The 21,654-nt window shown below is 46.4% G+C and overlaps 2 protein-coding genes across 5 annotated transcripts in view; both read right to left on the reverse strand.

Annotated features, from left to right (window-relative positions):
• The window catches only part of LOC118505465, a 36,882-nt gene extending 22,311 nt beyond the window's left edge, over nt 1-14,571 (reverse strand). For 2 of the 4 annotated variants that reach the window (XM_036041274.1, XM_036041270.1), the window contains exons 1-3: nt 14,443-14,571; nt 13,293-13,441; nt 2,265-2,327 (exon numbers count right to left, since the gene is read on the reverse strand). The gene's annotated coding sequence lies outside the window, so the exon portion shown is untranslated. The other 2 variants (XM_036041271.1, XM_036041272.1) reach the window with 2 other exon arrangements.
• A 1,316-nt stretch (nt 14,572-15,887) lies between these two features.
• On the reverse strand, nt 15,888-21,330 carry LOC118505475 (MFS-type transporter SLC18B1-like). The gene is made up of 8 exons (XM_036041288.1): nt 20,266-21,330; nt 19,924-20,205; nt 18,076-18,724; nt 17,821-17,986; nt 17,658-17,753; nt 17,253-17,588; nt 17,013-17,138; nt 15,888-16,897 (listed from the first exon to the last, which is right to left on the reverse strand). The coding sequence occupies exons 2-8, from the start codon at nt 20,032-20,034 to the stop codon at nt 16,813-16,815; spliced, it is 1,569 nt and encodes a 522-aa protein (XP_035897181.1). The 5' UTR covers nt 20,035-20,205; nt 20,266-21,330; the 3' UTR covers nt 15,888-16,812.
• Between the last annotated feature and the right edge of the window lie 324 nt (nt 21,331-21,654).

The following is a 21,654-nucleotide window of genomic DNA, read 5'->3' on the forward strand; positions in this document are numbered from 1 at the left end:
GAACCACGCGCATATGGCGCACGGTACTATTTAATTAGTTAACGGATGGTGTCGCCACGCATGTCGCACCTCTCGGCACCTTACTAGCGTTCCCGTTCTGGGGCAACCCCCCACGGCACACGAAAGATGAAAGTAAAAGTGAGCTAACACCTACAGGGGCTGAACCGATCGTCGATCGGATCTCCGGCATTGCAAGGAGAGCAAGTTTAGGCCCGGTTTTTCGCTGTTGTCGCGTGTGGTGTGTACGGCACACGGTGGTTGTGCAGTTGCTTCCACCCGAAGCAGTACGGTCACGCCTTGGGTGCACCACCTTTGCACCACCAGAGAGATTGACGATCGGTTGACGTGACACGAAAATCATTTTCGCACCACGGTGGTGAGTCGTTTGCAATTGTCATGTCTGGTCAAAAACTGTCTCGCCGGTTCAGTGCGAGACACATTAGCAGTCTAGCGGTTTGGCGCGGTAACGCATCGCACATCGTGCAATTATCATGGGCGTTGTAATCGAATTAGCGACAGCATCCCGTCACCGCTCAATGGCCCCCGTCAGCAAACCCCCTTCGAAACGACAGATGACAAGGGGGTGATCCGTTTCATAATGCATAAGCCTTTTTCACCCCGGCTGGTGTAATTAAAACAATTAAAGCTCATCGGTATCATCCTGGGAACGGGGTTCGTCGCTTGTGATGTGTTTAAAAATAAGAAACAAGACACCGTTTTTGGAATCAATTTGCAGCGCTCGGCAGTGCTCAGAATGTATCTCTCGAACCGCATCGCAACGGTAATAATCGTGTTTAGTGCGATGTCAACTGTTGCCATTGGTTCGCTAGTGTTTAAAGAGGAGCGACGCTTATCTATTTAACAAATTGAACCCATTCTCCATGAGTGTGGACACGCATTTACTTCACGATCCATTGAGTAACGGGGATGGTTATCTTTCGGAAAGTAATCTTTCTCACACACACACACACACACACAACCTCAGGAACAACGACGAACGAAAGAAAGGAGAAAGAACAAAACCGTTCAGATTGTGAACGCGGTACTGAAACCGATACGAAAGACTTCAATGCTCGGTTTTCGGCCGGGCAGCGGGAAGAAAAAAGTAAGCGACGAACCCTCCTTAATTTTCGTGACGGGCAGGAATGAACACGCCGAATTCGCGGAAAACAAATGTTGCTCGCTCTAGCTCTCTGCAGCCCGATCGTGCAACATAATTCAGCTCAAGGACACGTCACCCCCGGGGGGTAGTGGTGGTCTGGTACGCTACACTTGACGAGCGAATTCTTCCCCAGCGGGATTGAAGTAGCGTGCGTGCCTTTCCTTTGTGGAGGTAAAAATGGAGTTTCAGAAAAATTGGCTGGAAATAAATTGAACCGTGCGGATTGTTGTACCGCAGGATTAACTCCCGAACTACGGCAGCTTTGAGCGCTTCCTGCGGGACGAATGTCGGTTCGATAAATTATGACCCTGTTTCCGTCCGGAGCCTTCAGAATGCATCCCAAGCTTCGGTTTTAATAAATCCCCAGCGTGGTGGAAACACTTCTTGGAAACCAGCACGAGCAAAGGATACATTTAGGATGTAATGAAGGCGCGCTAGAAGCAAAAGCACGGCACGCCAGGCAACAGCAAAACCGGGAAGAACAAAACAAACATTGCTAAAAGCTGTCCGAAAAACTGGCCCAACAAGGCCACGGTTTTTGTTGTTGTTGTTGTTGTTGCTGTTTGTTGTGTGAGTTCCCATAATCTTGTCTTAGTCATCGGCAGCTTCGTTACGGCTCACGTGATTGGAATTCGAGACGAATTTGAAACGCAACGTCTGCGATTTTCGGTTGCAAGACGCAACGGCGGAAAAGAGAACGAGGGATCCACCGGCAAGAAGGAACAACACAACCGATGGCACTAACGTGCAACGTGCTGTCCGTTTCGGAGCACCGTCGGAGCACCATTACATCATCCCCCGGTATTGACGAGCGTTTGAGCATTCCATCTGAATAGAAGTGTTGATTTATTGGTGAAGCCGTCGAGTGGAAGAGCTGGAGTGAAGAACGTTCGATCGGCGTACGGTGTTGGGGCATTAGGGAGGGTCGCAGAGACGGTGGACAGCGGATGGCTAATAAACGTAAAATAATATTGCGTTCGTTCTGCAGCGAATTAATTTTTCCCCTTTTTTGACTGCTGGTGGTGGCCACCGTGTCTGTTTGCTTGGACGAACGTGGACCGCACGGAGACAGGAAGTTTGGTTCTGGCGTGCCGGTACTTACGGAATGTATTTTAACCCAACAGACATGGGATCATGCTGTGGCAGAAGTCATCGAACGGGAGGGCTGAAAGTGGGAAAAGAAAATAAAGACCGGGTATGAATATGGCATGCAAAGTGAATGGAGAATGGTTCTAGAAGAAACAATTGTTCCTTAAATGAAGTCGATTGGAAATGAATTGTTACTTAATTAGGTGTGTCGTATCGGCGTGATTTATATCGTACAGTAGGTAACGGATAAATCGCGCTCAAGTACTTAGGAATGTATTGGTTTGAATATCCGAATCTGGAAGCTCAAGAGGCTCAAGATGTTTACTGAAGAAATTAAAAATAATAAGTAACTGATTCGTATGGGGGATGGTTTCAATCGTTATAACAACTTATTGTATTTTTCTGTTAAATGATCTCTTTAACCCTTTTCATCAAAATAATGTAAATATTTGTATGCTATTAATAAGCTTTTGAATTCACCGCTATAAACCTCATGCATTTCATTCATGTAAATTCGGTATCATAAGTTTGAAAATAAAATTTCACCACCACACCAACCAAGTGGACCTCCGAAGCTCCGAACAAACGAGAAGAAGGTCATCAATTCTGGTGATGCAATAACGAAGATGCGTCGTGTCGAGTTCCACATACCGATTGAAACCACCATCTTCAACCGTGTGGTGGCACCGTCAGGAATGTCAACATTTCTCCTTCGCCAGCTTCCATCCGGTGTTGTCCCTCACCTTTTGACATCCACAGGCAACATGGCACCAGTTTGGGGCACCGAATGTAAAATCTTAACGGAATCCCGTTTCTCTCGGACCAGGGGGAATTATGTTGTGCGATCGAGGCACCCACTCGACCGTGTTCCTCTCCTAGACGCGAGCGGCGTACGGTGCAAAATCTTATCCGACGTTGATTTGTTTGCATCTCGACTGGTGACCCTTTCCGATTGGCTTCGGTTGGTCTCTCTGGCCGGACTCATCTGCTTCGGAAATTTCTCTCTCTCCCGGGAAGAGCAGATCTTAGCACGATCGAACGATAGCCGTCAGAAAGCGTCATCGATACGGGTGATCGTCTTCACTGTCGCCGTCGATGATCATAATCATCCAACGGAATCAACCATCGGGAAGCCGGATTGGCGCTGGCTCATTTGAATACTGCCACACACACTCGATCGCATAGGGGAACGCTGGCTGCCTTTTTGTTGTTGTTGCTGCTGTTGTACTACCACTCCCAGCTTTGGTCGCAAGTGCGTTTACCCCGTGTGTTTGGGGAGGCATTTTTATGATTCCCTCCTTTACCTTTCACCGCACTATCACCTCTCTTCCGGTGTCCGGTGTAAAGATCTACCCGCCTTGTTTCGGGTTGCAGGACGCATAACTGTACATCGAGAGGATAGGTTCAGATGGCTAGCATAAAAATGCCTTCTAATTCTGATTCATATAAAGGTCACAGGCCTACGGTTCTACGGGTAACGGTGTGCGCACACACACACACACACACTGACCGCCCATAACAGGTCGTGTACCGATCATCCGAAAAATCCCTTACTCATGCTGATCGATTCGACCCGTGTTGCGTTGGAGGCATTCAACGGCCAGCTGTGCGTCGTTAAGTGCGATTCCGCCCTCCGTAGGAGCTCCCATTTGTGAACTCCCAAACAGAGGACAACGAGCAGCGAAAAAAGAAAAACCGGTTGGAACCAAACCAATACGTCTACCGATTCGCAAAACTTGCGATTCAGTAATGGATTGGTTATTAAATTAAACAAACGAAGGGCAGAAAGGAAAGAGATAAAGCGTAGCCACCGCGGTAGTTGTGCAAACTCATCTGACGACTTCAAAAGTGTCGAAGTGTTTCATTCATGTCCGCCAACAACGTGGTCTAGTTTTGTGAAGGGGGAAGAAGAAAATTGCGCTTTTCCTTGTTCGATTGCCAAACTTCGGACGGGGGTTTGAAAAATCCAATCGAAAAGGTGTTTGTACAGTTAGCTGATACTGCTACTTCTGGAATGAAGTTTTGGTCCGTCCTCTTCAGTTGGTGAGAAAATCCACGAAATCGTTCATTCGTCTTAGATGTGTGTTGTTCCTTTCCCAAGACAAACGGGCGCACTGATGAGATGAAATGAGTTTCACTGCATGAGCTGGTTCAACTGATTACAGGCTTAACGGCAATAATGTTGGTTCGCTAGCCGAGAACGAATACCAAACGCCCTGTTGCTGAGGGACATTACTCTACAGTGGTTTCGTTTGTGTTGATGTCCGTAGTTCTAGAATGTCGTCGAATAATTACCCTAATGTTTGACCAGCGCGCCTGGTCAACGAACGTTAGCGAACATCCGTGTTCGAAACATGGCAAAAGACATTAAACAAAAAATCTCTTCTCTTCAAAGCGATTCTGCCTGGTTGAAGAGATAGAACAGAAATGAGTTCCACAAAAAGAGGCAAAAAAGGCAGCTTTCGGAACGATGTTTACCCCCCTCAAAATGGCTGAACGACCTTCAAGACTTTGGCGTCGGATCGCGCTTTGGCGCTTTATGCAGATTCGTCTCGATTAGGGTTGTATTGAGAGGTGTGATGTTCAAACTCGCTGATCGAGTGATCATCAACCAGGTAGAATGAGAAACTGCTCTCGCTCATAGCGCCACGCACAGTCTAGAAATCCCCACGTGAGCTGGATCTTTTTAGCTGAGGCCGATTGGCGACGCATTTCGCTTACGATACGCCGTCTCGCACAATTTGAATATTCAATGCATACGCTCCCGATTATTGAGAAAACCGGTGCCGAACGTCAAGGAATCTGGTAGGTGGGTGGAATTCACTGTCGTGTGAGTGTGGTTGTGGTGAGTAAGCGGGGTTTTGCGTGTGTTCGGGTTTTACTACCACGCTCGGACGGTGCGGGTAGGGGATGTTGCCACTTTTGGTCTGGTCTGGAAATCCTTGTCGGAGAAAACTCGTCATCACCACCACGTCTTCGAGGAGCTGTTATTAATTTGTTGTGCAATAATCGGTGGTGTTGCGTTCGGTCGATCGTATCGGCCGGAATGCTGCGGTTGCAAACAGGTGTGTAGCGATAAAATGTATGCGAATTTCCGAGCTTATTGGTTATTGTGTGGCTGATGTTTAGGGGGTGATAATAGAGAAGTTGTATAATTGCTTTATTAATTTGACAATTTCGTCGGTTGGGTGGATAGCTGAAGACGTTTAGTTTATTCGAGATAGGACCTTAGATTAGGTCTGATATTAATTAAAAATCTTTTCTCATACAAGCTGTACTTAAGAGAGCCGTTTAAATTAACTAGGTGCTTTGAATTGGGAAGGTTGTTAAAACTGTTTATACCTAGCTTCCCCTGTTCCGGGACATGAATAAGCAAATTATCATCGAAGTACATCAAAAACTATCATCATTTGGCTATACTCACAAAACACCGAACAGATGGGAAAGATTTCCTTCCTTTAGCTCATTCGCTCCTTAACACAAGCATACAGGATCGAAATATGTTACCAATGTTCATTGCATCAACCTCCATCACACCGGGTCCTGCTAATTGAATCAATGAATAAATAAATCGTAGCATAAATCAACCATGTCCACATTCCTCAGCCTTATCGATACGTTGCAACACATCAGCTGACAGTTGGAGTCGGAGCATGGAGCGAGCAAAAATAAAGCGAGCAACCGACGCTGGCAGGTGGCACTGGGCCACGTTCTACCACCGTTCCCGGTGCAACGATTGTGCAACGAAAGTCGGGAACGCTGGAAACCCTCGTCACCCTCGTGTAATTGATACCGGGGTTTCGCTTTTCTTTGCTAGCAAAACCTGTCCGCCAGTAACTTGCCCACCACTTATCCCACCTAATAAGCTTGAATAAGCCACCCGCAAAAGGAAACAGGGCTTGTCGGTGGAGGAGGACCCCTCGAAGGGCGCTCGGAGTTATTTTGCCAGTGGCACACAACACCGGGACTGTACGCTTTCGGAACCAAATGTTTGGCAAATCTTCTCGAGCCATTTAGACCATTTTCTGCGCCCGCTTTACTTGCTTGTGTTTGTGCGAGTTGATTCTTGGTTAATTGGCACCGGAATGTAGTGCGCGGTAGGCACGTGACCACTTTCGGGCGCCAGCCAGGTGACACAGGTGGGTGGGCGAACGTGGTGGTGGGGACGGTTGTCGCAGGTCACCTTTTAAAAGCGCACACCCTGCGCTGGCCGGGTGAGTTCGGAGGAGCCGGGGTAAGTTGTCGTCGGTCGGGTTTGCTTTTAATTTCAAATTTCAACACATCTTGTACCGCGCGTGCAACCTTGTCGCCGTGGACCCCAGCGAGAGCGGGACGATACTATCGTAAGGGTAAGATAAATTAGATGCACGGCGCGTACAACCTCCTAAGCTGTCTAACTCGAGCTAATGCGATCATGACACTGGCATTTGGAGGGGGTACGGGGAGCCGGTGGGGATGTGTTTTCACCCGATTTGACATATGCTGATGACGGTTGATGAGCATTTCGAAAGCAATTAGAGTGTTCCGTAGGGAAATGAGGAGCAGCTGTTGGCCGCTGCCGTATTACGCCGGTTGGTTGCGAGCGCATGCTGTGCGATGAAAAATGGACCCGTGCGCTCGTCATCGATTGCCGGCCCGAAAGGAAAGTTGATGCTGGGTAAGCCTATTTACCTAGGAGCTTCCTAGTGGATGTTTACGGAGACGTTACCTGATAACCGGTGAATGTTGCATTACACAAGGTGATGTATTATTAAATTGAAAGTTTATAAATGTGCAGACAAGATGGTGGAAGCGTCGTTCGAGTGCTGTAATGTATGTTAGCGGTATCGTCTATTACATTGACTTAGAGGAGATGTTGCATGAGGTATATGAGGCTTCTGAATATCATCGAACTGAGGCAATTTGGAATGATATTTAGCCTAGGCTAAGACTGTCAAAATTTGCTGAGCGTAACTATAAAGAAGTCTGAGCTGCATTGTGCCTCATGTCGTAGCAGAGAGTTTTCGTAAAATAATATGTTTCTATTGTTGGTGGCTTTTGAGAACTTTGCAGAATGATAGGGTATCATTCTCATGACGTAACCAAGCAATGATTAATGTGTGGCTAGTTGACGCTAGGGGCAGATTGACTTGTTGAAGATGATACGAGAGTTTTTTTTCCAAGTTATAGATGATCCTCCTTGGACCGAGATTTGTGCTTCTAAGATATGACCTTTTGAGTTTCCTGCTCCTCTGTATCTGGGATGTGATATTGGCATTTGTTTTTCTAACTAATCCGGTAAGCTCGACAAGCACTCTATAGGAGTTAATTACTAATCATGGGTAATAAGCTTTACTCCGACTGAAGCATTTCGAAAGATTAAAGTTACTTTTCCAAGGAATCTGTGAATGTCTGAGTTTACTTAAATATTAAAATTTTCCTATATTTACGAAACTCAACATAATTTTTAATTTTTGAAACTCATATAATAGGAAAACATGTTAAGCATTTGTTTTCTTTTCACCTTCACATGCCTGTCCTTATTGACACTATTGACACTGTTACGTGCGAAAAGCAGCTACAACCATCCGTGAAGGTTTGGCTTCAATCAGCACGATCAATAATGCATTCAAGCATGTTTCGCAACATATCACTCTCACACACACACATACACACACGCTCGATGCATCCAGCTATGCGATCAGATCGATCGGTTGTGTCGGTTCATCAGCATAACTGCAGCGCAGCATGCACCGTACCCAATGCATCTTGCTTCAGGGACACCGTCGACCCTCGCCATTACGCCAGCATCCTTCCCCCCCCTCCCGATCCTATCGACTTATCCCGCAACATACCCACTTAGGTTGACATTATTTGAACCTTCTGTGTGTTTTTTTTTCATTTAATCATTAATTTCCATCAACAAGAGTTTTTTTCTACCTTCTTCCTCGACGGGACGTGTAGATTGCTTCAGGTGGATGGATGGTTGTTTTGTGTTCGCGTTCGCCACAATTTAGCCTTGGCCCGAGCCCGGTCGGTAGTGGGCTAATTGAATTTAACTGTTTAGTACCGATACTTCTCGGGCTTTGCTGTTATTAATCCTCCCTCCCGCGTTGGTTAAGGAAAGACAAGGCAGGAGCAATAAGAAACCCATACGCCGAAGGACGTTTATTAACTTCTGCGTGCGGAGCTTTATCGTTTAAATCGCTGCCGGCAGAAAGGTAGTTTTGCAAAAGAGCAAATACTACCGGCACACACGGTAAACGGAGCGGTAAATTGAACCTCTGCCGTAAAGCCAATTTCGGTCATAAATGTGCGAAATTGTGATTGTTTTGCAATTGAACTTTAACTTACACGAAAAGTGAAACCGATCATGAGTTTCGATCATGAGTATTTTGCGATGTGTCTGCTGAAATTGAGCAAAACTTCCGCGAACGAATTATTTTGGACAATTGGCTGAAGCAAATGTTGATTTGTGCGAGAGTTTAAACCATCGTTTTGTTCACCAAATTTGCGATTGCTTTAGATGGCGAAACAGATCGGAGGATGTGTTACACCGTACGCGCCACAAAGCCACATCCATCATAAGCAATAATTTACTGTCCCAATAAATAATGTTCCCAATAAGCGTTCGGTTTCTGCATTCCCGGTGCGAGAAATTCGAGAAGTGATTGTGTGCACCGGAATTTCGGGTACCCATCTTTCGGGTCGAACTTTCGCTTTCCTCGAGCACTGCTGCTGGGCGATCTCGCCGACTCGTGTGGACCAGACCGAGAGGAGGGAACGGAATGGGAACTTTCTTTCGGCATCGGTGTTTTATTTCTTTCCCCCGCCGAAAAAACATCCGAACCTGTCACTTTGACCGCCCCAGCAGGAACGAACCGTCCGTGGGTAGAGCCGGGACATGAATTTAATTTTACTTAGTCCGTTTCCGTTTTTATTTATTGCAATGCTGCTTTTATGCTCTGAAGCAGGTTTTTGCCGCTAGCGGCACAAGCATGCGTGTGTGAGTGCTTTTTCGAGATACTGTTAATTGTACAAACAACTTTGTTTTCTATCAAACGCGATAATGGGTGGGTTTGGTTTACATAAAAAAACAACTCTTCCCTGCGGACACGGCGAGGAACAAATAAAAACAAGACAAAACCGCACACTCACGCACGGAGTTGGAAAATGTTGTCTGGTGACATTCGTGATACGCAAGCTGACGATCGATGTTGCTTCCACTGTAAAGCAGCTCAAATTTCGTCACCGATCTGAGCTTCGGAGGATGAAAATTGATTCGTGCTGCTGCGTGGTTGCCCACAGCAACTGAAATGCATTGTGCAGTAAGGTCATTTGCTTCCGAAGGGAAGGAAATCGAACCGAATTCGTGTGCACTTTTGGAAGGCTTCCAGCCAACCTTTCGCTCGTCGAAAGTCGCACCTTTCCCCTTCGGATGGGGGAGGGGTAAACGATGCTGCCCGCGAGGTGGGTACACCGGGTGATGGGGGAAAAAAACTTTCGCTTTCCTCCACGATGTGTTGCGGGAAGGTAAAACGGAGGCTCAATTGCTCAACCTCCGCAACAAACCACCAGTTACCGGACAAATCGATCAATCAAACGCAAATGATGCTGCGGGTGATGATGAAGGACGATGCGCATTATGTGTGCGAACTGTGAAGGTCGCTTTTCTATTTGTCGCTCGAAGGAAAATCGAACCTCGTGTTTGGCTGAGCGAGCGATAATTGTCCGATGACCGGTTGCAATTAATTAATGGCGAACGATGTGGAGCTCGGTGAGCCGGCGGACGGTGCCGGGAGGGTCAGTTATTGTCGTTCGAGCACTTAACCCGCACTTTGGCGGGATGGAAATGTGATAAACAAGTGCGCCAATATTTGAATGATAATTCGTTTCACGTACGCCGTAGATGGGATGGGAACGAGCGACCGGTTCGAATGTTTGCAACGGTCGTTGAAGGTTGACCGTCGAGTGGTACACTCAGTGGTTTTTTTTGTGTAATCTAGAGAGTATAACTATTAAGCAAGTTTTTTTATGACACACTGATAAAATTTTGGGTTGACAAAAGTGTTTGTTGATTAAAAATACAAGACATTTAGTGAGGAGTCGCATGCTCCACAAATTAAAACTGGGATGAAATTAATTTTATGGCAACGTTTTTATAGCATTTTATAGTAGAATACTTAATACCTTGTAAAGTACATTGTTCATAATGGCACGTGCATTCTCATTTAATTTTCAACTAAAATCTTATTGTGAACAAATTTTACTGATTCGGGTTGTGGTTATATACCGTAAAAGGGATAACCTTCAAATGACTTGAAATGAGGCAATAAAATTAGATAGGCGGTTTTTGAGATCATCTATTTTTTTACGATTTTATTGAACTCAAACATGTGTTGATAACCATTGCTAATTATTTTTATGAGTATTTTACCAGAATAGTCCTTAGAAAATTTATACAAGTGTGTTTTAATTATTTCTATGATTAAACTCCTATTAAAACCACTATTCGATTCTGCTTCCGCAGATTAAATGGTGTCCAAATTTAAAAATACTTATCGAAACATACCCTGCGGTTTGAGATCCACTTCAAAACATCGCGTGACAAATAAAGGAGGATCACCTCTATAAACTATTAAGCGTTAGTTAGAATCGGTTTGTTGACGAGTTCTTCATTTGAAGCACGTAATCGACCGACACGCAAAAACAATTTTTGTCTCCATTTTTGCTCCAGCTCCGAATGCACCCTCCCCGTTGGTGAAACTAATTAAACTGTGTTCTAAGCAGCTTTGCCCCAGCTCGCCCTTCTCGCACAGGTCTTGAAAGGGAAGGGCTTAAGGTGTTGTTTGTGTAGCCAGCGGACTGTGTCATGAAGTTTGACTGACTCTTCCTGGCTCGCAACACTAATGACGATCAATGGCAAGTTGATCAACAGAAACAAAAAAAAAAGTTGTAGCAACTATTAAGCCCCAAAATATGATCGACATATGACGCGTGTTGCGTGTTGATTCTTACGATCGGTGTTCCGGTTCGAGTCGAAAATTGATCCTGCCAAGTAGGAAGCGGTAGGTAGCCGAGGGCACACATTCGATGATTGTATTCGGCGTCTGACCACAAGACCGACCCGGAAGAAGACCTTCACGAAGGTTGTAATATTTTACGCAAGCGACCGTCGATTAGATGATAAGATGCAATCTTGGAGCACAAAAATTTTGGAATGTTGTGTCGAAATTTTAGCTGCGAATTCGTATCACCCAATCGTGAAGCCACACATTCACCCGGTGTGAGCTTCGCGTTGGCAATGGCATGTTTAATCAAAGCAACACTTTCCTGATCGGCAAAGAAGCTGAAACAGATCGAAGCGAAGAGGAATCGTGAACGTCTCACTACCGTAAACAACGATCATGACCTACGGGGCGAGATACGGGGCGTACTGTATACATTTTCCGGCCATTTGCACCTCGGTCTTCAGCGGACCGAAGACACGGAAGATTGCCTAGCGAGCTCAAGGCCGTTCACGAAATTACCAGCCCGAATGTGGTCAAATGTGGTAGCAAGTGATTTGAGCCGCCTTATCGTTGAACCGTTTAACGCGCCCAGCAATGCGGGATGTCCCACACGGTGCTATATGATGACATCGCGCCTCTTCACTGGGACGCAACGCAAAGCAGCGCACGGAGCAGAAACTGGAGCAGTGGTAAATAAATAATGCATCACATTTCTCACATTGCAACGCACATTTCTCACTGCTGCTAGGGTCACGAGGTGTCGTGTGCCAACTCCCACGAAAGCCCTTCTGTGCGAGACGAACTACGCAATTGATTACAGGCTGCACTGCTCCGCGCCAGGCAGAATGGACGATTAAGGTGGGCTGAGATCACCCGAAAGCTACCATTAGCTAGCAAGTGTTGAGCAAGTGTTGTTGTTTGGTTTGATAGCATTTCGGTTGGCACCTGCTCTCGTCTCTGCGGTTGGGCTTTGTGAAACTAGCTCTCAAAAAACACCGAAAGTTGGCGTGTGCATGCGATGCACATCTTGCGACAGCTTGTGTGCCGTTTGTTTGTGTCACTAATTTTCGATCGTTTCGACGTCGATTACGCCAGCCAGCAAGCGTTCGTGGATCGAAACACTTCAGCTGTCATGATTTACGAGGATTGTTTTGCGAGGATCGCTTGCGAGGAAGGGTTAAACTGAAGATGCACCCCGGTCTCGAAGAGTGGGAGAAGGAAGCGTCGATCGTGGTCGATTCACTGATATCCCGGTTTGGAGAAAGTTACCGTTACCGGGCATATTGTTGCATAATTGTTTGTGTCGCTCTTAATTTGGATGAGATCGAGCTGGGCAAGTGAACATGCAGCCGGCCGTCTCTGCTGTGGGTCGGGCCGAGAGACGAAAGACGGTCGAGCTCGGCTTCCATTAAACGCTTTGCCAGTAAAGTTCAATTTCGAGTGGCTGTGTTTACCTCGAACGGCCGGGGCACGGAGGAAGTCCGTGAGAAAACGGAACCTTGCGATCGGTAGTTTCGGTTGTTTGGACGACCTTTCGAACGCGAGATTTAAGCAGCTAGACAACAGCTTAAAAGTATATTCATATTTACCGGCGCCCTCTCCCTCGGGCACAGGCTGCATTCTTGAACGCTTAAAATGTTTGATTTATTGGCGAAAAACAAGACAACATATTTTCGTCGCTCGCTTCAAACACGTACCCGCGTTCTTGACAGTGTGTGCGCACATAGAAGGGGAACGGGTTGTCATAAAGTTGAGTTCCTTTCCAAATTCGAGAGCCTGCGCAGCGCTGCTGACTCACCGGTGCGGTGTCACGGGGTTCGTCGCTTGCTGCGACTGCGGGCGTTGGGAGCCGATTAAATCTTTCGTTTCTATACTTCTGACAAGGCCGTCCGGGAGGGGATTTTGCTTGCTTAAATGAGTTTAAGTCCGTTCCTTCTTTTTGCTGACCCCGTTTTATATGGGGGGGTTGCACTTGCGTTGGCACTGTAGTGGGATGTGGATATTTGCTAAAGAATGTTTAAAATTTATAAAACCATTGCTTGCATTCTTACCCTTCAGTGTTGCTGCCGTTATATGGAGCTGGATGACGATGAACTTTTATGTATTATTTCAACTTTTCACAGTCACTTCGTACACAGTTTTATATCAAATTTGTTGCACAATTCACTGCACTGCTAATTCACAACAATCGTTTCACTGCCTGTAGAATTGTAACAGAATAAAATTTTGGAATAAGAAACCTTGTCACTTTATTTCTTTTACACATGGCGACACTTGGCGGTTTTTTTTTTCTAAAATCACTTCCACTTAAAACCAACTGCTCCTATTGAGTGTTTGTGAAGCGAATTCGCACTCCATCCAGCATCCAGCAAAAGCGTTCCTCTCGCTTCACTCAACACACATCACTTCCTTGGGGCTCTTTTCGGGCGAACAATTACCATCCTGCCGTGAACTGTCCCGCACACAAGATGGAAACGGTTCGATGCCGGTACGAGTGTATTGGTGCGCAGGAGTTTCGCGAAAACGAACGCGAACGAAGCGAGGGAAAAAAGAAGAGGAAAAACGATCAAACCAAGCGAATGAATGCAGCAGAAGAAATTCGTAAATCCGCGAAGAAACATTTCAAGATTGTGGACCAGGCGTACAAACAAATCATGGATTTGAAATAGAATCTAAGAAGGTGTAGAAAACAAATTGGTCGATCATGAAATGTGACACCTTTGGGAATGTTGCAAATTAGCAACACGTTTAGGAGTACGATCTAGTTCGGGATGCTGCCCTAGCCTGAATTAGAATGTGGATCAAATGTTTAACGGAAGAAAGTAGAAATCGGGACTGTTTCGTCGTTATATTTTTGCCATCACGATTTACCATCACTTTGCCACTAATGATCACATGGATGTCAAATATTCCGAGTAACCTTCCACTGTGTTAGCCCACCTTAGTGGAACCGAGTGGAACGGCTGCACACACGAATCAATCGTACCAACATTTGAACGTCTTGCAGTTTACGGGTTGCGCAAACACACACCCAGCCTGTGCGCGACACTTGACACTCACATTGGGAAAACGCATGCGCCTTCGACAACGGACCCACCAGCCAGCCAGTCAGCCAGCCAACCCGCCTGCTCACTGCCAAATTCGTCTCCCCGGCGTGGGCAGGAAAACGATAACCGGTTGTGGGTAGTGTACGATCCCTACCTTACTGCTACGAACACGGAACGCAGAGGTGCTCCAACTGCTACCATGCGCTGCGAGCTCTGGAACGCTACTAAGCTGCGATCGGCAACCGGGCCGGGTCCGAAGCCAGCGAAGTTGCCCTTTTTCGCTGCGCAGCCACGCAGCGCCGCGAATCAAACGCAAACCAACGAATGGAAGCGCGCAGACGGTGGTGCCGTGTGCCCGCTGCGGCGTATGTTTGCGTGAACGCGGAAAAGCAATGTGACACCATGCAATGGAGAAAGATTATGGTTTTTACCCAGTCTCGAGGCTGAGCGTAGCTGTGGATTGTAGGATAGCAGATAGGCAGGCCTGGGTGACCGGTTCGTCGTCACTTGCGCTTTCAAATCGTTCGATTACTGTTGAAAGCCGGCGCATGGGTATTTGGGTAGTGTTAAGGAGAAAGATTGTTTATCCGATAAAGAAATTGTACACTTTACATCTTAAATAGTGAGATGACGAACATGTGGATTGCAAATCTAAAAGTTAGTCAACGAGTTATAATTAATATAAGGTTGAATTGATTTTTATATAACGTTTTTGGGTTGGTTTTTAGCATATGTTTATTGATTTGTAGTTTAGTTTAGTTCAGCAAATTAGTTTTTAAGTTAAATTAGCGAGTCATCAGCTTTATCGTTTATCACCTTTGGCCAAGTACTGTAAAGCGGGCGAAAATGTTTCTGATGAACTAGTTCTATAAGCTGACATGAAGGTGGCGCTTTCTTTGCTTTGAATTTAAATTCTGTCGTTTACGTTCGCTTTGCTCTAAAATCTTCATAATTTTGCGAATGTTGAGTTTAAAGCTTTATTTTTAGACAAGAGAGGGTTTGAAATTTAATACTTTAAGTCTAGTTCTAGAATGAATTAATGTTGTACGTATTTTTGTGCTTCTTAAAAAGTAGTACTTAAGATGACGCATAGATGACGCTATAATATTTTTAAAATTACCGTTTGCGAGTATGATCCTGGTTTCGGTAAAGATGTTTCAAGCATTATTTTAATAAAGACCATTGAGAAAGAGGCTGTAAGCTACGTATTAAACGTTAAAATTTAAACAATAAATGCCATTAATGAAACGTGATTGACTGAGCGGAGATGTTGTTTGATTAAAACATGAAAACCATCGATAAGAATGTTTGCAGCCAGATGAGGTTGCACATTGTCACAATAGGAATAACCGACAATAGGTATTACGGCGACGTCAGCGCTCGGTATTACTACAACGCATTTGTTTGTATTGAAACAACATCAAAGAAGAGATCATCCGGCACAGTTCGAAGCCTTACCGCTGTCTGCGTAACGTTCTTTCACAAGTCTGAATTTCTCGTCTGAAGAAGAAGTTTCTCGAGTGTATTATTCGTTTCTCGCTCAACCAACCATACCACCCACTCGCACACAGAAACCCAACGTCTGCACACCAACCCGTGTCTGTTGATTATAAATACAATATTTTATTTCCTTTCTACTTGTGTGTTTGCTCACATGCCTTATCTAACATACTCTCATTTCACACCGCACAAAACTTATCAACATCACACATAATGCTAGATTACACTGCCGCTCGCTCCATGCCAACCGTCGTGATCGTACGCGTCAAATTGCAACTGCAGGTCAGGCTGCTTGGACAGGGTGTCTACCTCAGACGCAGCTGTGCAACTGTTGGACGCTACTGATACAAAACGATGGTATTGCAGACTGCAGGCACCAGAGGTCAGGGGCAGGAGCGAGTAATCAAGCGACGCTAAGCATGCGACAGGATAGAGCGAAGGGGGCACAGGGAAGTGTTGGCACAGGAGAGGGTTGCATTAAAAATAAAGGTCGAAAATGAATATCTTGTTCGTGTTCGGAACGCATGAGCGGTGAAATGGGCGGCACGATTTGCTGGGTGGTCTGACGTACAGTTGCAAACCTGGAAGAGTCTTATCGTTGAAGCTGATAGCTGTTGAAACCTGCCAACAGTCTGTTTCACCTCTGTAGCTATATCGTCTGTCAGCAAGGGGAGCTTTTCCGTCGACTGTTGAGTGAGACCGTTTAGTGGAGAATGAGTGTTGTAGTGTTCCAGGATCGCTGGACTGAAGAGAGTATGGTGTGCCGTCCGTGTAGCGTAAGTGACGACGTAAGAAAATTGTCCATCCGCAGGACGTGTGCGCTTCTGACACGCAGGAGGTAGTTACAACTAGTTAAGCTGGTTGTCTTTTGGCAGGTATAGTGTGCGCTTGGGTGAGCGAAACAAAGGCAGCAAGCAGAAAATACCGATCCGCAAGGTCATGCATCGCCGTTGCCGGCATCGGAGCCTTCGGCAGCGACGCTGACCGGAACATGGGACGCACGATGCACAGCAGCATGTGGCAACTAGGCCATCGTATCGTGATAACCGGGCCGGGCGTCAAAGCTTCCGTAGTGCGTTCCGTACTGTGTGCCGCTGTTCGTCTCTAGCCTGGTGAGTGGAGCAGAAAGGTAAAAGCACAAACCCCAAATCATTGTAACGGGTTACTAATTTAATGCCACACCTCGACCTGAGGTTTGTTTGTTGACCTCATGTGACTACTTACTCCGTGACGGAACGTGCCCAGTGTCCTTGTTTGCTCTGATAGCTGTTGCTGATTAGCAGATTGTTTACCGACGGGCGCCAGGAACCGATGAGCGAACTCTGACTGCCGGAGAATCCCGACTTGTTGCTGCAAGCGGTAAGAATGGTCGAGAGCAACAGGAAGATGAGTTTTTTGTTGTTGTTGTATTGTAAGTTTCGTACCGAGCCGGCCTTCGCAGGCGGCGGCACACAAACAACTCACCCCCGATAGGTGATGTCGAGACTGCTGGTACGGCTGGCACTGCTCTCGTTATGCGAATCACCATCCTGTGAGCTGGTGGTTGGCTTGATCAGTGACTCGGCGGAGGAAATTTCTTTGTAGGGCGCTGGTGTTCGTTCGAAACAGAGGAACAGAATGGTGATGATGCCGACGACTAGCTGTAGCCCGATGATAAACACGGTCGATGCGCGGAACCCAATTGCATCGAACAGAAACCCACTGACGGACGGTCCAACGAATGCTCCAAACGCGAACGTCGACGTCCACAGACCCGATATGAGTCCGTAAGTTTCGATGTTGTCTGGAAGTCCTTTTTTGCTGTGGATCGAGATAGATGAGATCGATTGAGCTGACCGTCATGCTAGGGATGGAAATGTAGCTACATACATTGAGATGTTCAGTGCGTCCGTGAAGCTGGAAACAAGCACCGCTGCAATCCCTAGTCCATGTAGCACCAGTCCGGTAATGACGTATGAAAGGTTCCTGAAACGCACAGAAGATTAGAGTTGAAGTTCACCGTACAAGGCAGGCAAGATAACGTGTGACATACGTGTCTAGTGGGATGAATGACGCGGGTCCAACCATGCAGAACCCACCGACAACCAGGAAGCATCCCACGGCCGAGACAACTTTCGGGTTCAGGAACTTGTCCACACCCCAGCCCCAGATGGGAGCTGTTAGAGCGTACACTCCTCCATTGATGACGAACACGACACCTGCAATCATGGACAATGAATACACAGTGCGATTCAAACTGACGCTTGAGCTTAGAAGAGGGCAAGTTACTTATATCCGAGCTACTTACCAAGAAGAATTGGGCTGAGGTCAAACTGTCGCAGGTGTGGTTCCATGGTGGCACTTAGGAATCCGATCGATGCACTGGTGGCACAGATAGCAAGCGCACAGACGACGACACCAGGTATCTTCAGCACGGTGAGCAGTGAGGCAGACTTTTCCCGATTCGGTGGCTCCTCATTCGGATGCTTTGGCAGAATGCACAGTGTCAAGATGGCCGTTATGAAGAGAGCCGATCCGAGTACGACAAACGGTAAATAGTAGCCACCGACAGTGTACAGCGCTCCGCCAACCATCGGTCCAACGATCAATCCCAGCCCGAAGCACGTTTCCAGTGATGCGAAGGTGGTAGCCACATTGTTCGGGAACTCTTTGGCAATAATGGCAAACGAAGCGGTCAGAAAGGCGGCATTTCCAAGCGCCTCCACGATGCGTATCACGAATGCGAGCGTTATGAAGGGCACGTGGCCCGGCACGCGATCCAGCAACCCGAACAGGATGGCCGAGGTGCCGGTGGTGAAGATGCCACTGTTGAATAATACTTTCGGCCCGATCCGGTTGATGTACTGGCCGTAGATGGGCGAGATGATGAACACCACCAGCTCGAAGATGCCAAACACGAGCCCGTACTCGGTGGCCGTCGCTCCTTTCGATTCAGCCTGTACGGCAGGGGTAGGATGAAACAGAACGGGTAAGGAATGTGTGATAGCAAGGCGAGCGGAGTAGGAATCAATCAGCAAGGCGCCTCGTAGCCTAACCAACAGACACGGTTAGATAACGGTGTTGGTGACATTCGAGCGATCGAGAAATATGAGTCGTTCTAGCGACACCCCGGTCGCCATCGTCACCAGTAAATATATCACGGAACACTGCTTTTACCACGCCATAAGTATTAATCGATCCCGGATGACTATATAGCGCTTTACGCTTCGAACCAATAAATCGACAACTGCCATGATTCAACGACTTGCGAATTGTTATCAATATGTGTGGCGCTGATCCAGGTTTTGATTCTGGCGGGGGCGTCCTGCCCGTTGGTTTGCGAAATTGGACACAGTTCAATGTCAGATTTGGCGGAAAACGTGTGTTCAGATGACAATTGATCTTGATGGGGGTTTTGGCTTCCCACGGAAGACGCTTGATGTACCAAGTTTTAACAATTTTAGCATTTAAGAGCATTAGACAATTATATTTGTAAAAATTTCAGTTCCAGATTCGAAATTGGGAAGATCAGAAGACAGATGAGACAGAACGTTTGAAGATCAATATTCTCATCAATTGAAGTCGAATAGCTATAGAATGTTCTGCTATTATTCACAATTATGCTTTACGGAGACATTATAACAATTAGTGCTATGAGAGCTTATTTGTTTAATTGTATTCTACAAAGAATTTTACAACTTCTTACAAGACGCTACTATAGTCTTAATGCTCGTTGTTTCAGGATCCGTTTCATCTTTTATTATTCTATGAGAATTGCAAGAAATTTTACTCTGCCCGAGAGGGTAGTAGAGTAATTGAGTAATTGGCAGTAGAGTGGTGACGATGGGGTTGCCAAGATGGTGAATCAAAAACCTACTTCAAGGTTGTCTATCTACACAGAAGCTTATCAGTAAACTGTTAGAAACATCTGTTTCGAGAGAAGCAGTAGTAAATGAAGTAATTTGCGGGAAAAGCATCATCACTTTAACAAATCCATCATTAAAGATTATTTCGCAAATGTGTATTGAAGGTCCATAATTGTTGATAAGTTATTTATAAACTGTTCCATTTTGTCTATGCTGTATATTTACAAAACATGCCTGGTCCGCGAGGTTTGCGTCTACTAGGGAATTGCATTCGTCTTTGTGCTACGTACCTCGTTCGGGAAGAATGGTGCTTGTAAGCTCACGCAGATCGCATTACAAAAGTCGGCCAGTCCCATAATCATCAGCGTCAACCACTGACGGCGCGTAAAGTCTAACGCCATTGTGTATGTTTGTGTTTTGTGTGTGCGTGTGGGGTTTCTTTTTCGGTGGCGGATGTTTTAACCGGACGATGTCGTGGCTCAGCTGATGAGTGTGTAAGTATGTATTTGCCCACTGTTCACTGCCCTAGCGTACCTTAGTGTACAAAGTCGCGTACACTACTAGCTCACTAGCTGAAATGTCCGAAATGGATGCAATCAATACTGTCGATAAGCCTGTCGATTTTCACTCACTCTCACTTTTGCTCGTCTGCTGAAGGAATGCTCACTCACACTGCGATGCGGGCTTTAATCTGAGCGCACCGTTCTTAGTGTCCCACAGCCACCACTCAACACAGCAGTTTCCTTCGTTCCGGTAAAAAAAAACACACCAAACAGATTGAGGACACGAAGGACACGCACACACACACATACACGGACACTAGCTGTATAGGACGTTGCCTCGCCGTACAATCGTCGATGGTTGGGTCAGAATGCTGACACGGCACCTAGCACGGGATTAAGCATCTTCTCTTGCGCTCGCTGTGTGCCGCCGTCCAGCAACACACCTTGTGCCTCGGAAGCTGGAGAAGGCGAGAACTCTTCGCACTATCGACGTTGATAACTGACCGCTGACGGCCAGTTCGCTTTCTCGTCCAATCAGTGGAGCCGTTCGATACGGTAAACTTTCCGTGCACACCACAGCAGCAGAATCACGATGCGGACAAAAGAATCAGCACACTTTGGCTCGATGTTGGCGCGCATGCACTGAACCACAGCGGAGAAGTTCGAACCGTGTCGGGAATCGGTGCTCCCAGCACGATAATCACTGCGCTCCGTTTGCTCCGGTACACTGACAAGCGATGGGCATGGGCGTCGCTAGAGGTATTGGCTACAGACCTTTGCCTGGTGCTGATTTACTGGTTACACTGAGCACAGCATCTTTGGTGAACGCACTGATGCACGGCAAACACTTGTTCGGCAGGATCGTGTAGAAGCTGTACGGTAGATACGGGGATAAACTGAAAGGACACTGCGCGAACACTGTTTCGCTTGGTGCTTGGGAGCTCACGGGTAAGCACCACGGTTCTTGCGAGCCTGTCGGGAGGATGTTCGGTCGTCGTCTGCCAAGGGACTGATCGCGCTGGGATCGTGCAGCTCACAGGGAAGATGAGCGCTACTGCGTATCAGCTCGAGTTTCGAGAATGGTTGTAGATGATCGTGTGTTTTGCGCACCCGACGTTACGGATTGATCAGTTTGCAGCGGTGTGCGAGAGGTACTCGTTATCAACGGACGCCACCGCACTGTGGGAGAGATTGTGGATTGAAATATTGGTTTGGAGTATATAAAATGAAGTGTTCAGCAAAGGCGCATATTATTTAAAAATATTGAACAATTGATAGAATAGTTGTAAGAAAAATAAAATGGCGTAAAATTCACATATTTTTTGTACAGATTAAAACTATCATTACCTTCAGCATTTCTTATGCACAATTCCTGAATCCTGACATAAGAGCATTGGGAGAGTACTTCGTCAATGTTACTTTATTGTACAAAACCTAAGTTAATTTTTAATGCAAAGGAGAGTATTCAAAATTGTTTTAAGTAAAAAGTAAGTTCATTGAGATTGAGACAACCTCTTC

Source organism: Anopheles stephensi, chromosome 2, assembly GCF_013141755.1.
Source record: "Anopheles stephensi strain Indian chromosome 2, UCI_ANSTEP_V1.0, whole genome shotgun sequence".
NCBI lineage: Eukaryota > Metazoa > Arthropoda > Insecta > Diptera > Culicidae > Anopheles > Anopheles stephensi.